The sequence below is a fragment of the Melanostigma gelatinosum genome, assembly GCF_949748355.1.
Source record: "Melanostigma gelatinosum genome assembly, chromosome: 23".
NCBI classification, from domain to species: domain Eukaryota; kingdom Metazoa; phylum Chordata; class Actinopteri; order Perciformes; family Zoarcidae; genus Melanostigma; species Melanostigma gelatinosum.
Window position 1 is genome coordinate 5,898,745 of NC_136656.1, and position 13,551 is coordinate 5,912,295.

Genomic DNA, 13,551 nt, shown 5'->3' on the forward strand with positions numbered 1-13,551 from the left:
AGACCAAGTCCGACCCTGTTTACGGGCGCGCTGCTGGGGGAGAACACACCGGAGGGGGTGGAGAGTCAGAGAGAGAGAGAGAGACGGAGAGGGAGAGAGAGACTGCAATATCATTTGTGAATCCCTCTCACAGTGCTGCAGATCGGGGCTGCCAACACATGCGGCGCGTCTGCAGGTGAGGGAACAGGCTGAATGCGCTGGACAACAATACGACCAACGTTTCCTTAAAACTGCGTCGGATGTACATTTTCTGATTGTCCTCGAGTGATATTTGTTCATCTTAAATCATCCGTGGCATTTTGGGGTTTCAAAGGGAGAGAAAACTGTGCCGCCCGCTCACCGCAAGTGACTTGGAGGAAGAGAGCGGAGTAGGCAACCGGACAGGTAATTTGCTTCATATTCAGGCTCCGCGCGCAGACAAACCTCGCCGTCTGCTGAGTTGGAAAACTGCGCGGGCCTTTAAATGATCCTCTGACATATGTGGACATATCGTCGGACAGAGGAATATTGCAGCCTCACCCCCAAAAAAAGAGGAGATTCGAAGCACAGACTGAGTAAAACGGCGGCATATGGAATGAATTCACTTTCTGGTGACATGATTCCCGGACTATGACATTTTTGGCTGATTACGCGCATTTGTGGAGGCGCACGTATAGGCTCTACGGTGAGTTTTAGATGATATTGCGTTTTTCTTTTATTTTTTTTACTCAAACAAGGAAAGAGCAACTAACACCCGGAGCTGGAGAAGGAAAAGCAGACGAGCAGCCCGTGCACTTGCTGCTTTGCACTGCAGCAGGAGCGATGTGAAGTCGTCCGGAGGATGAAGACTCACGCATCCCGCTGCAGAGAGCTTTGCTCTGTATGAAAACGACATTTTACCTTCCACATTCGGACTCTCCGGCAGTGATTCAATTATTTTTGGACATTTTTCTTTTTCAAATCTAACTGGACATTTTTTTTCAGACGAGAACAATGAGGACTACTGGTGCAGTGGACTATTTGTACTATTGCCTGCTCATCCTGCAGCTTGTGCATCAGCCCGCTGCCAAGCAAGTGCTCCGGTACCGTTTGGCTGAGGAGGGACCCCCCGATGTAAGAGTAGGGAACGTAGCCGGCGACCTGGGCATCGTTGCCGGGTCCGGCGAGGTGACATTCACGCTAGAATCAGGCTCAGATTTTTTCAAAATAGACAACATTACAGGTGAGCTCACCACCAATGAGAGGCGCATAGACCGTGAAAAATTACAGCAGTGCCAAATGATATTTGATGAAAATGAGTGCTTTATAGATTTTGAAGTGTCAGTGATTGGACCAGCCCAAAGTTGGGTCGACCTCTTTGAGGGAAAAGTCATCATATTAGATATAAACGATAACACCCCGTCTTTCCCTTCCCCTGTCCTGACACTGTCTGTGGAGGAAAACAGACCCATTGGAACACTTTATCTGCTGCCCACAGCCACAGACAGAGATTTCGGCAGAAATGGAATAGAGAGATACGAGCTTATCCAGGACAATGGGGAGAACACAAGGCGCTTGAGCTCTTCCGGGGATTCGTTCTCGGGGAAGAGGAGATTTGATGAAGGCGCGAGCAGGAGCAGCGTCTTTGAACTGCAAGTTGCTGACACGACTGATGGAGAGAAGCAGCCTCAACTCATCATTAAAGGGGCCCTTGATAGAGAACAGAGAGACTCCTATGAGCTCACACTGCGTGTTAGAGACGGAGGAGATCCCCCTCGCTCCTCTCAAGCCATTCTAAGGGTGATGATCACCGACGTGAATGACAACAACCCTCGGTTTGAGAAGAGTGTGTATGAAGCTGACCTACCAGAGAACAGCTCCCCTGGTGCACCCATACTGCAGCTTAAAGCGGCTGATGCAGACGTTGGGGTTAATGGTCAAATAGAGTACGTGTTTGGGGCAGCCACAGAGTCAGTGAGGAGGCTGCTGAGGCTGGATGAGAGCACAGGGTGGCTGAGTGTGTTGCACCGCATTGACCGTGAAGAAGTGAGCCAACTGAGGTTCACGGTAATGGCCCGTGACAGAGGCCAGCCCCCAAAAATGGACAAGGCCACTGTGGTGTTGAACATCAAGGATGAGAACGACAACGTTCCTTCTATAGAGATACGGAAAATTGGACGCATTTTCTTAAAAGACGGCATAGCCAACGTGGCTGAGGACGTGGTGGTGGACACACCCATTGCCTTAGTTCAGGTGTCAGACCGCGACCAGGGGGAAAACGGCATTGTGACATGCACAGTGGTAGGGGATGTTCCCTTCCAGCTCAAACCAGCCAGTGAGATGGAAGGTGAGCAAAATAAAAAGAAATATTTCCTCCACACGTCCGCAACGCTGGACTATGAGGCCACAAAGGAATACAATGTGGTCATAGTGGCTGTGGACTCTGGAAGCCCAAGTCTGGCAAGTAATAACTCTGTTATCGTCAAAGTGGGCGACACTAACGACAACCCTCCTATCTTCAGCCAGAATGTAGTACAGGTGTCGTTTCCAGAAAACAATGGCGCTGGCGAGAGGGTGACAACAGTGGCAGCCATTGACGCAGATAGTGGGAAGAATGCTGAAATAGCTTATTCCCTAGACTCCTTGGTAAATGGGATTTTCTCTATCGATGCAGACAGCGGAGACATACGAGTAAACATCATTCTGGACAGAGAGCAAACAGAGCGCTACGAATTCAAAGTGATAGCCAAAGATAAAGGCATAAACTCTCTACAGGGCTCTGCAACCGTGGTCGTCCTTGTGGCAGACAAGAATGACAACCAACCAAAGTTCATGCAGGACGTGTTCACCTTCTACGTCAAAGAGAACCTTGAACCAAATAGCCCAGTTGGGATGGTCACAGTTATTGACGCAGATAAAGGCCAAAATGCAGAGATGAGTCTTTTCATTGAGGAAGAGGAGGAAGTCTTTTCTATTGAGAATGAGACTGGGACTATTTTCTCCACCCTCTCCTTTGACAGAGAGCAGAAAACTACGTACATATTCCGTGTCAAGGCTGTGGACGGTGGTGATCCGCCGAGATCTGCCACCGCCACAGTTTCACTCTTAATCATGGACGAAAATGACAACGCGCCAACCGTCACTTTCCCAATAAACAGCTCCTACACCCTTCTACCTCCCTCCAGTAACATCAGAACAGTCGTCAGAACTGTCATAGCCACTGATACCGACACCGGCATTCACGCATACTTGAACTACAGCATCATCGGGGGAAACCCCTTCAAGCTGTTTGAGATCGATGGGGGCACTGGGGTCATTTCGCTGGTGGCGAAGTTGGAGCTGAAGCACTACGGCCTCCACAGACTGGTGGTCAAGGTGAACGACAGGGGCCAGCCTTCACAGAGCACCACCACACTAGTCCACGTGTATGTGAACGAGACACTTTCCAATTCCACAGTTGTGGACGCCCAGGTGGCTAAGAGCCTGAGCACGTCTCTCAACACCAACATTGCCGGTGACCCCAACTATGATCTGAGCAAACAGCGGCTAAGCATTATAATTGGAGTAGTTTCGGGCATCATGACGGTCATCCTCATTATTCTAGTTGTCGTCATGGCCCGTTACTGCCGCCCCAAGAATAAGAATGGCTACGAGGCCGGTAAAAAGGATCACGAAGACTTCTTCACACCACAGCAGCACGATAAGTCCAAGAAGCCGAAGAAAGACAAGAAGAAACAGAAGTCTAAACAGCCCCTCTATAGCAGTATCGTCACCGTCGAGGCCTCCAAACCCAACGGGCAACGCTACGACGGCGTCAACGAAAAGCTGTCGGACAGTCCTGGCATGGGCCGCTACCGCTCGGTCAACGGAGGGCCGGGGAGCCCAGATCTGGCCCGGCACTACAAGTCCAGTTCACCACTCCCTACCGTCCAGCTTCACCCGCAGTCGCCGACAACTGGGAAAAAGCACCAGGCAGTTCAGGACCTGCCCCCTGCCAACACCTTTGTTGGCACCGGAGATAACATTTCCCTTGGATCTGACCACTGCTCTGAATACAGCAGTCAAACTATCAACAAGTACAACAAACAGGTAAGAAGACACATCTCCATGTTCTTTCCCCCCCCCCCCCTCCACCACTCTTAAATGTCTTCTGTTTCTTCCTCTTAGTGTTCTTTCTACCATAATGCTTTCTGACAGGGCTAGTCTCAGTAGTCGTGTTGCCTTTATGGTGGTAATGTGTGTCAAGATAGCGGTATTGATCTGTTTTGGTTTGGAGTGCCAGTCACATGTAATATTGAAAGGGAAGAAAAAAGTTCAGCTTATCCTACGAAGGGGGTATTGTTACCACTCGACCAAACTCCTCAGACTTTTCCCCTTTTATCACGGCATGCGTTGAGGCTGCCTTTTCCGCCTGCGGTGTCACATCTACTAAACTTAGCAAACTGTGTGTTGCAGTGTTGTAGACAGCTCACATAAGGGTTTGGTTTGCAGTTATTTTATCCCAGAGGGGGAGCGTGCCGGGGGCTGGTTACGCTTCCCCCTTAGGCATGTCATGCCCTGCCCTGCCCCTCTGTCTGTGACAAGGCCGCCTTGTCTTCTTGTGAAAGGGAGCGAAAACAAAAGAGGGAAAGGGGAGAAAGGTAGATGAGGGGTGAATGCAGCACAAACATGGCTTTGCGAGTCAGTTTTACGCTCTCGGCTTGAGTGTGAACATCTGGCCAGGAAGTCTTATTAACATTCCTCTGCACTTCGGGGTCTGCATCAATTCATTGAACCTAGCGGTGAAATTGGACATTTTTATATCACCTCCCCTATTGTGCCTCGGCTTCTTTCGCTCCTTTTATCCGTTTCCTCATATACAAATGTCTGCCATCTTCTACCTGCTTTTCTTCCACTCTCCTCCACCCTCCAGCCCGTCTTACCGCCCTTCTCGTCTTTGCTTTTTCTTCCTCCCAGTAATTATTTTCTTCCATTCGCAGTGCTGGAAAAACAAAAGGTGTAGGTGGCATGACTCAAATATGGGCTTTTTTTTCAGTTCAGTCTCTATATTTTTTGAAGTCTTTCCGCTGTGATGTGCAACAACAGCAAGAAACAAAGTTTATACATAATGAAGTCAGTTGATTTGCACGATTGTTTTATGTGTTTTCTACAGCAGTTTAATGAATTATTGATCTTTCTGTTACATGGTGTCAGCGCGGCTCTTTATAAATCTGGACTGCTGTTTTCTTTCTGGATTGTTCCCTTTTCCCTTCCATTTTCTGTTTTTGATCTCCTCTTTCTCCAGCTATAGCTTTGTTCATGTTTTTTTTATATATTCTATGCCTACTGTCGCCCCTCAAACTCTCCTTTGGCTCTGTGTAGTACATCCTTGCATGCCTTCCAACCACCCGTGCAGCCTCTATTCCCTCAGTATTCCTTTTACTCTGTTTTTTTTTTTTTTCCAGCCTCTGCCACATCATACCCTTTACAATTGTGCTCTCTGCCTTTCCTTTTTTCTCGCAGTGCTTTCTTTTTAAATCTCCACTCTCATCTCTCTACACGGCTCCTCCCTCCCTCTTTCTATCACTCCTCTCAAATCATTTCACTTCCCTTTTTTACTTCTCTACCTTCTCCTCCCCTGCTCTGTCTTTAACAGCTTCTAATATGGTGTATTCACTGAGCTGCTTCCCAGAGTGTGAGGAGTGATGTTGCTTTCGGATGTCTCCTGCATAATTAAAAGGGCACTCTATTTGCTGCTGCGGCAGCAGCAGCATGTATTGTGTGTCACTATGCTCCACTAATATAATTATTTATTTCCTCTCTACATTAATGCTGCGGTAACTTTTTATGGACTGCGTTTGTTAGTAGACAGTGTCACGGGGAAAAACACAAAGAGAATTTTTTTCTGTGACTCTTTAGTTTGGATATTTAAACTGTACAATTGAAGAACGTGTTTACTGGTGTACTGGGCAATATCAGCCAGGTTTATTTGGTGGTGTATAGCCTGTTAGGTATTTAATATACAATAGCTAGCAGGTATTCAAATAGCCTTTTATATCGCATGGGCTCAGTAAATACTCACTGTTGATGATACATTCTGTTGAGGTGAATAGGGTGTAATTTAATGGCTGCACAAGAGAGCTAATTGAAGAGAAGGTGTGTGTTCATGTGCAACAATTACGGCGTTAAACAGCCACTCCTGTATTAGATTAAATAGCGAAGCGGTCACACTCTCGCCTAGAAATATTCTGTAGCCACATAAGTGCCACTACAGCTTAAAGACATAATAAAACACTTAACAACACTTGTGTTCCTCAGCTAAACCTGTGACGCTATGTTGTTATTATATTTTGTAATTTTCTTAGGAAATGATATGCTTTGCTTTCTTGAGATTTATTCATTATAGTGTCACATTTAGCTGCAAACTGTGAGCTTGTTTAAGCTGTGCATGGTTATGGTTGCTAAGTGTTAGTAAGGGATAGTTTTCATTGTGCGTGTGCGCAGATACACTCCCTCGCCCACAAACCCTTCTCTTCTACCACTCCCTCTCTTTTTGTCCATCTGTGGGAAGAGATAGAGACCGGCACAAGAAAGACGGCCCTGTTAGCAGTGTAGAGAATGGCCCCTACTGTTTCACAAGGGACTCAGGGGTCGGGCGGAGAGAACCAGAGAGCGGCTGGCAGAGGGAGAGAATAGAGCTGACCATTGACTGTAAGGTATCGGGTTCCGTCTTTCTCTCTCCGCTCGCCTACCTAATCGTACGATAACTGCACACGCAACTTGCAGGTAACCAAGCAACTGAGGGAGTTAATCAGTGAGGCGAGCCTTTTTTCTCAGCCCATCAGACATTTAAACACTCATTAAGCTGATCTAGCGGTGTCACCCAGCATCTGCTGAGGCTTGATCAGGAGGTGCAACTGACTTGACATGTCATCTCTTTCTTTAACTCCATTGATTGGGACGTATTCATATTTCTTTCTGCATTGCACTTGTTGGTCTGTCTGCTTCTTACACACCCACGTCCAGTCCTTACATCTGCAGGGCTGATGAGTAGTGCGTGCACTTAACTGTATTACTTTTGGCAGTAGCCTCTGTTGGTACCCAGTGCCAGAAAATAATGCTGTCCAACTGTAATGTGGTGAGAAATGAAATCACTTAGCCATCGAATTAGCACAAGCCATCAGCATTTGTTTTATCATTGCACTTCAAAGCGCCACTCGCTGCCCAGGTGGATCACTTTTAATCAGTGGTGAGCCACAGCAGCTTGTATTCTGTGCTCTGGCCACGTAGCCCCCCCCACCCCAACCACACCCCCCCCCCCCCCACAGGGCAGCAGGCAAAGTCTTGTTCCATACTCTTATACCAGGTTATCCTGCCTCAGGGCTGATGCATTAAGCATAACTGGACATTGTCCACCCCCTGCCCTGGCCAGCTGTTCCTCCCCTGCGCTATCGTAGCTGCAACCTCTCCAGCGCGGGCCGAATACCGCCGACAAGCCTCCGATTTGCATAGGGGCAAATCCTCGCCCCCGCCAAACAATATCACCATGCAAATAGGGGTCACCTGGATGGTGTTTGCAGCCAAAACATAGGAAGTGAATGCCCTTCAGGCTGCAGGCAGATCAGGAGGAAACCAATATGGAAATGCAGCACTTTGCCTCTGGCCTCATTTGTTTCAACCAAGCAAAAATGTAGCTGCATGAAACACCCACGAAAAGCCACAAATGACATTTGTTGAAACTCACAAAGCCCTAGTGCTGCAGCATTTCAGGTGTTTTCAGTTGAATATGAACACCTGTACATGACGACATTGCCCGAACCACTTTATCTGTTCAGTGACTCATTGAGCTCAGTAAGGTAATAGCTTGTTCCACAAAATATCAACAATGTGTGGCCATCCCCAACCCCTCCATGGCCGCGAATACAGGTCAGCTTCTGGAGTAAGCAGACAAAGTAGTCACTTTTCTCAATCATCAGCAATTTTGACTTTCTGGGACGTAATGAAAACTGGAGACAACAAGACAACTTCACTGAATGTCAGAAATAGGTGGCAAAGGTGAAAAGAAAAAAAAAAACACAATCTGGAAATCTTGCATTTCGTAAGAAATGAAATGCTGTGCAATGAGCTGGTTGGTTATTATTAGCGTATGCCCTTTTTGTGTGGTGCTGGGCACCGCCGACTGTGGCTAATTTGATCAAAATTGTTTTTGGACCTATTACGGCTTAATTCAATCTACGTCTGCGCGGGCTTTTGTTGTTTGTTATGAAAGGAAAATGGAAGGAGTAAGAGTGCACAGTAATACTCGTGAAATTGCAGCGGGCAGCATTTTCTGGTATAATTTGGTTTGGTGATTTGAATGCATTCGCTCGAAGGCAATTACTAATCTCAGGATTAGACGTACCTGATACGCCAGCAGAAATGGTGGGGACTGAGAGAAGGAAGTCGGAGAGCGATTGGTAGAGCTGGTTGCTGCTCTATTACCCTGCATCATGTGTTAATACTGAGTTTTTCACTCCCTGAGAGGGGGAAGCCATGAAAAGTGTTCATTTCCATTTATTTGTCTCCCCCCCCCTCTCTCTTCTCACCATACAATAGATGAGCAACGGAGCTCAGTTTTCTTCGCATTGGAAATAACTACTCGTGATTGAAGGAGCCCCAACTCATTCGGGAACATTTGTCATGATAAGATGCCAGAATACAGAGAATCGGGGGGGGGGGGGTGAGGGGAGAAACAGACACGAAATGTAAGCCGCATGCCACCTTGATTGCTCTCCACGTGGCTGATTGTAAGTGGCAGTGTCGGGGATGCCACCTTCTTCTCGCCGATTCTTTGATGTCATCGAAAAATGGAATTTCATTTCAGACGCGGCAGCGATCGCATTAGATCGGGCTCGCCTGGATAAAGCCGATTCATTTTTGCAGATTTGCCTTTCCTGTGGCACTATCAATCATCGCATACTCTCCGTATCGCAGACTTGTTTTTCACGTCAATTGTTTTCAGGAGGAGTTTGTACAGTAAATTCTCTTTTACAAGGCTCCCAAGGTCTATGATATGCTAGCCTTGTTGTTTTCTCGAGCCGTCCCTCTCGTATCGACCGCAGAAGCTAGAACCGACTAAATGAGAACACCGCTGAACTCCGCTGCTGTGCCGCCCCGGGGAATAGTTCTCTGTCGGCGAGCGGGGTTCACAACACGGATCAGACGTACGGCTTGTTGTTTGTGAGACTAATAGGCAACACAATAGTGCTTTGTTTACTGCGACACTGCACCTCATCAAAATTGCAAAACTGTCTGGCAGAGTAAGTAAATGATGTGATTTTTGGTTGTTGTTGTTTTGCAGAAGAAGGTCACTGGCCATTTGTTCTCTTGATGTTGATTCAAACAGGTGGAAGAGGGGTCTTCTGCTTCTTTTTTTTTTTTGTCAGCTTCTCTGACGAGCAAAGTTTCTGTTTACCTTCTCCGTGTGCTCGCCTCCTTCTCTCCTCCCGTCCATCGGTCACGGCGGATGAAAGATGGCAGTGAATCCGATGGATCACTTCCTGTCAGTGTTGCTCGCGCGGGTCCAAGGTGTCAAGGGAACCGCCTGGCACGGTCCGTGGCCCCACCCCGTCAGGGCGCCGGCGATTTAAACCCCCCCATCCAGCATCCAGCCATGTTGTGGCCACGCGGCCTTCGTGAATAAATGAGAACGAGAGCCGTGAGAAGCCAGACACGCTTTGCCGTGATTTACTCCCTAAAGGCCACCTTTCGCTCCGGCAGCCAACTGTAAAGCTCCTTAACACGAAGTGAACTTGTTTTGTTCAGCGGAGCTAGCAGGTGAAGAAAGAGACACTTCAACTGACATGTTGCCGAATAGAATATTTGTACAATTAAATGGTGGGACATTCACCCTTTAGGTTCACATTGATTTTGTTTTCAGGCTCTGACAGACATGCACCTGCTCTGCCTCACATAGGACTCTGACCTTCCTTTTTTTTTTGTTGAGAAAGTGCTGAAATATTAAAAAGCGCTGAGATCTCCTGACTGCGTAAGACACATAAGGAATTGTCCCGTTTGAATAATGCATCCGAAAGCTTTTTTTCTTGTACAAAAGGCGACAGCGTTTTATGAACAGGCTGCAGTCATACATATTTGCTAAGCAGCGGCGTATAATGGGTACGACTTGACTTGGGAAGGGGAGGGATAGGACAGCTTGACTGCTTCTATTAGCCCTGCTTTGGTGCGGCCCCCCAAATGAGATTATGTGTGTATGAAACGGGAGGTAGAGCACTCGCCGACCATCCATCAAAGCCTGGGGGGGGGGGTGTACTCAGCGGGTGCACTCACTGCGCGGACGTGTGTGTGTGTGTGTGTGTGTACATGGGTGAGGAAGCGTGTGGGTGTACAGTATGAATGTGTGGACGTGTGTGTTTTTGTATCCTGTGGGGGCTGGCGAGGAGAGCAAAAGGGGGGGGGGCCTCCACAGTTCAGCCTCTCAATCATCCCGCACGCCAGGCACACGCGCGGCGACATGCCTGAGAGGGTTTCAATATCCTGTGTGTGTGTGTGCCTGTGCTGCAGTGTTTACCCAAGGAATGCAGTTCATTATATTTGTATGTGTGCCTGGTTATTACATATACGCTCTACACACATGCGTAAAGAGGCAGATGGAGCCTGAAGGCTGGAGCAATACTTTATCTTCATCTAAAAACCCCACAACGAGCTCGAGTGGATGATGTCACTCTGGAGCAAGGCAACCAGAATGAACGCGCGATTTGATGATGATTTAATGTCGCATAAAAAGGGAGGACGGAGAATCCTCTCGATATCCCGAAAAGGACAAAGTGAATAAAAGCAGGGCTCCGCTTGTGCGACTTCATCGAGGTAACATATAGAGCGGAGGGATCAAATCAAGCAGTTGATGAACAGAAAATAAATTGTGTTATCTAAGCAGAAATGCAGAAGAATTCCTGTTTCCAGCTACGTAAATGTGAAGATGCTATGCTTATCATTGTCCTATATGAGAGTAAACTGAATATCTTTGAGCTGCTGGTGAACAAAGACCTTTGTAATGGACACATTTCACCACTCTTCGCTAGATTAATCGACCATGCAAACAACCGTTAGCTTGCACCCCTATTGCTTGTTGGAGTGTCCAAAAAACTGCATTACAAATAAGTCATCACACATTGCTTGATGACAGTGATAGCGGCAGATACAAGAGAAAAAAAAATGGTTCTGAGACGAAAGCTTAAGATGAACAGTTTTGTACAACAGCAGAGCTCTATGTTTGCTCCCCCCCCCAAAGGCCTGCCCTGTTAGAAACTGAAAAATAAAGCGGAGACGACTGTAATGCTGCCCTTCGTCAGACAAATCCTACTGTGGGATTGAGGAGCTGCAGACGTTTAACATGGTTTCAAGTATTGATTTGCGGCACCTTGCCCTATAGCCCGTTTATTATCTTGCTTTGGTGTCTTCCTCCTCATTTCTCCCGCTCTCTTCCCCTGGCAACAACATTCTCAGTAACAACTACAAACAGTCAATCAAAAACGGCCACTGGCAAGGAACAGCCGTTCTCGGTTGTGAATGGGGACACGTTGACTCAGGTGCTGGGATAATGGCGGCTCCTAGGCCGTGGCTGTAGAGAACCAGGGGGGGGGGTTAGGGTCAGGGTTAGGGGGCAATGAAGACTGAAAGACAGGTCTTTGATATGGTTCATTTACTGCCAGGTGGTCCAATGCAACACTCGGGACACGGTAGCCGATTGTAAATTGCAGAATTGCCTTGAGGGGAACCAGTCCGAAGAGGTGTGTGTGTGTGTGTGTGTGGGGGTGGGGGTGTGTGTGTGTGTGTGGGGGGGGGGGGGGGTGTTGTCGTACGTTGCTACTTTTATCCAGGTTGATGAGGTCTGGGATTGTGCGGAAAGGCGAGGACATCAATCAAATTGACATGTCCGGGGGCGGTAACGTGATGAGAATAATAGTCAACAAAAGCCGCTTAAACACGAGCAGCTTTTTCATACTTTACCCTCAACTTTATTTCAAACCCCATGCCTTAGCCTTAATAAGCTTCACTTAGCGTCAGATTCATCACATTTAACCCGCCCATGATGGTATATTCATAACAGACTTCAGCGGAAGGAGGCGAAACCTGCCAGGCGAGTGCATGCCGGAAGCCGATCGCGCTGTGAAGAGCTCTTGTGAAGCGGCGACGTGCTCGGGGAGCTCATCGGGGCGTTGACAAGCAGCTAAGAGCCGACATGGGTGACATTTACGAGTGTGCCGCGGCGGTCCCCCAGCCGGACTTAAGAGGGAAGACTACTGCTTTCTGTTGAATTGCCATCAGAATTCAGCAAATGTTTGAGGAGTGCAGATTACTTCCCCCAGTGAAGCCAATTGCGGGGCGACCGCTTGATGCAAACCGCTCTCGCCTCCCTTTCCTTTGCACAATTGAAAGATTTACGTCAGGGCGTGTGCATGTGTTTGTCTACTTCTTTTGAATCCCTTTGAATGAGCTTTTCTTCGCCGAGACAGCCCTCTTCTCTCTGTGAATTGGGGGACATGGCGTACCAATTGGAGACCTCGTAACTTACGTTTAAAATGTCAGCGTTATCTGGGCCGGCGTGATTTTTTGTTTGAACAAAGAGGCACACTGGGCGGAAGGGGTCCTCAAGTCGCCGTTTAAAGCCGCATGCCTGTGTTTGCTGAGGAATCCTTGGTGAGCTATCCGATGTTACTATGGCAATATACAGTACCTCCGCGGCGCTCGCCCCCCACCCACTTGCAACTTCTCCCATGGCCAAATGCCTGGAGTTTTGTTTTTCATTTTTTTAAAGGTTTTCATTGCTCTCTCTCTCATATCTTGCTTGTACCTGGTAATTCAGACACATCGCTGCCAAAAGCAGAGTTCGGGGCAACGTCCTCCTGAAAAAGAAAACAAGAAAGAGAAACGCCACAGTCGTCCAACAGCGTCGGCCCGGAGGTGGATGAGGCGTGGGAACTTCATGTTCCACTAAACTCTTTTGATAAGAGCCACCTGGGCAAGCGGGGAGCATTTCAAAGATGAAGGTCCCTGAACACTAAATTGGCAGCAGTTGCTGCACTACAATGGGCTCATCTCTTCCCTGTGTCACAGCTCCTTAGGGACCCGTAATTTACTGCCCTCCCCACTTTGAGTTCTTGATTCATGCGATCAAATTAGACAGCGAGGGGAACATCAGAGGCTGCACAATACTTTGCTCTTTAACCGGAGCCTATAGTATTCCGGCACCACCTCTAATTCTGGTTGCCGGTTAACCATTCACACATCTATTCCTGCCTGGGAAATGTGCTGACGTTGGGGATTTCAAATAGAATGTGTTGACCATTTATTTTCTTGAGCCAGCAGAGAAGACGGTGCTTGATCCAGCTCAACAAAAGCATTCAATGAGATCCGAGTCTCGCATCCAACCCTTTGGAGAAAAGACATGCCTTCGCAAGGTCAAGTCTATTATTGATGTAATGCGCCGCGCAGAATTCTACTGTTTTCAAACATCGCAGAGTATTAAATACCCATGAATCTTAAAGACAGATGAAACAAGCCTTCTATATTTTGTCCCATATCTGAGGAGCGTGACGGCTGAACAGCAATGAATTC

At 47.8% G+C, this 13,551-nt stretch overlaps 1 protein-coding gene across 2 annotated transcripts in view; it reads left to right on the forward strand.

Moving 5' to 3' along the window:
* Window positions 1–912: 912 nt before the first annotated feature.
* pcdh7b (protocadherin 7b) overlaps window positions 913–13,551 on the forward strand; it is a 101,174-nt gene continuing 88,535 nt past the window's right edge. For both annotated transcript variants that reach the window (XM_079295769.1, XM_079295770.1), the window contains exon 1: window positions 913–4,047. In XM_079295769.1, coding sequence (XP_079151895.1) covers window positions 973–4,047 — 3,075 coding nt within the window. In that variant the 5' untranslated portion in view covers window positions 913–972. The remainder of the gene's footprint in view (window positions 4,048–13,551) is intronic.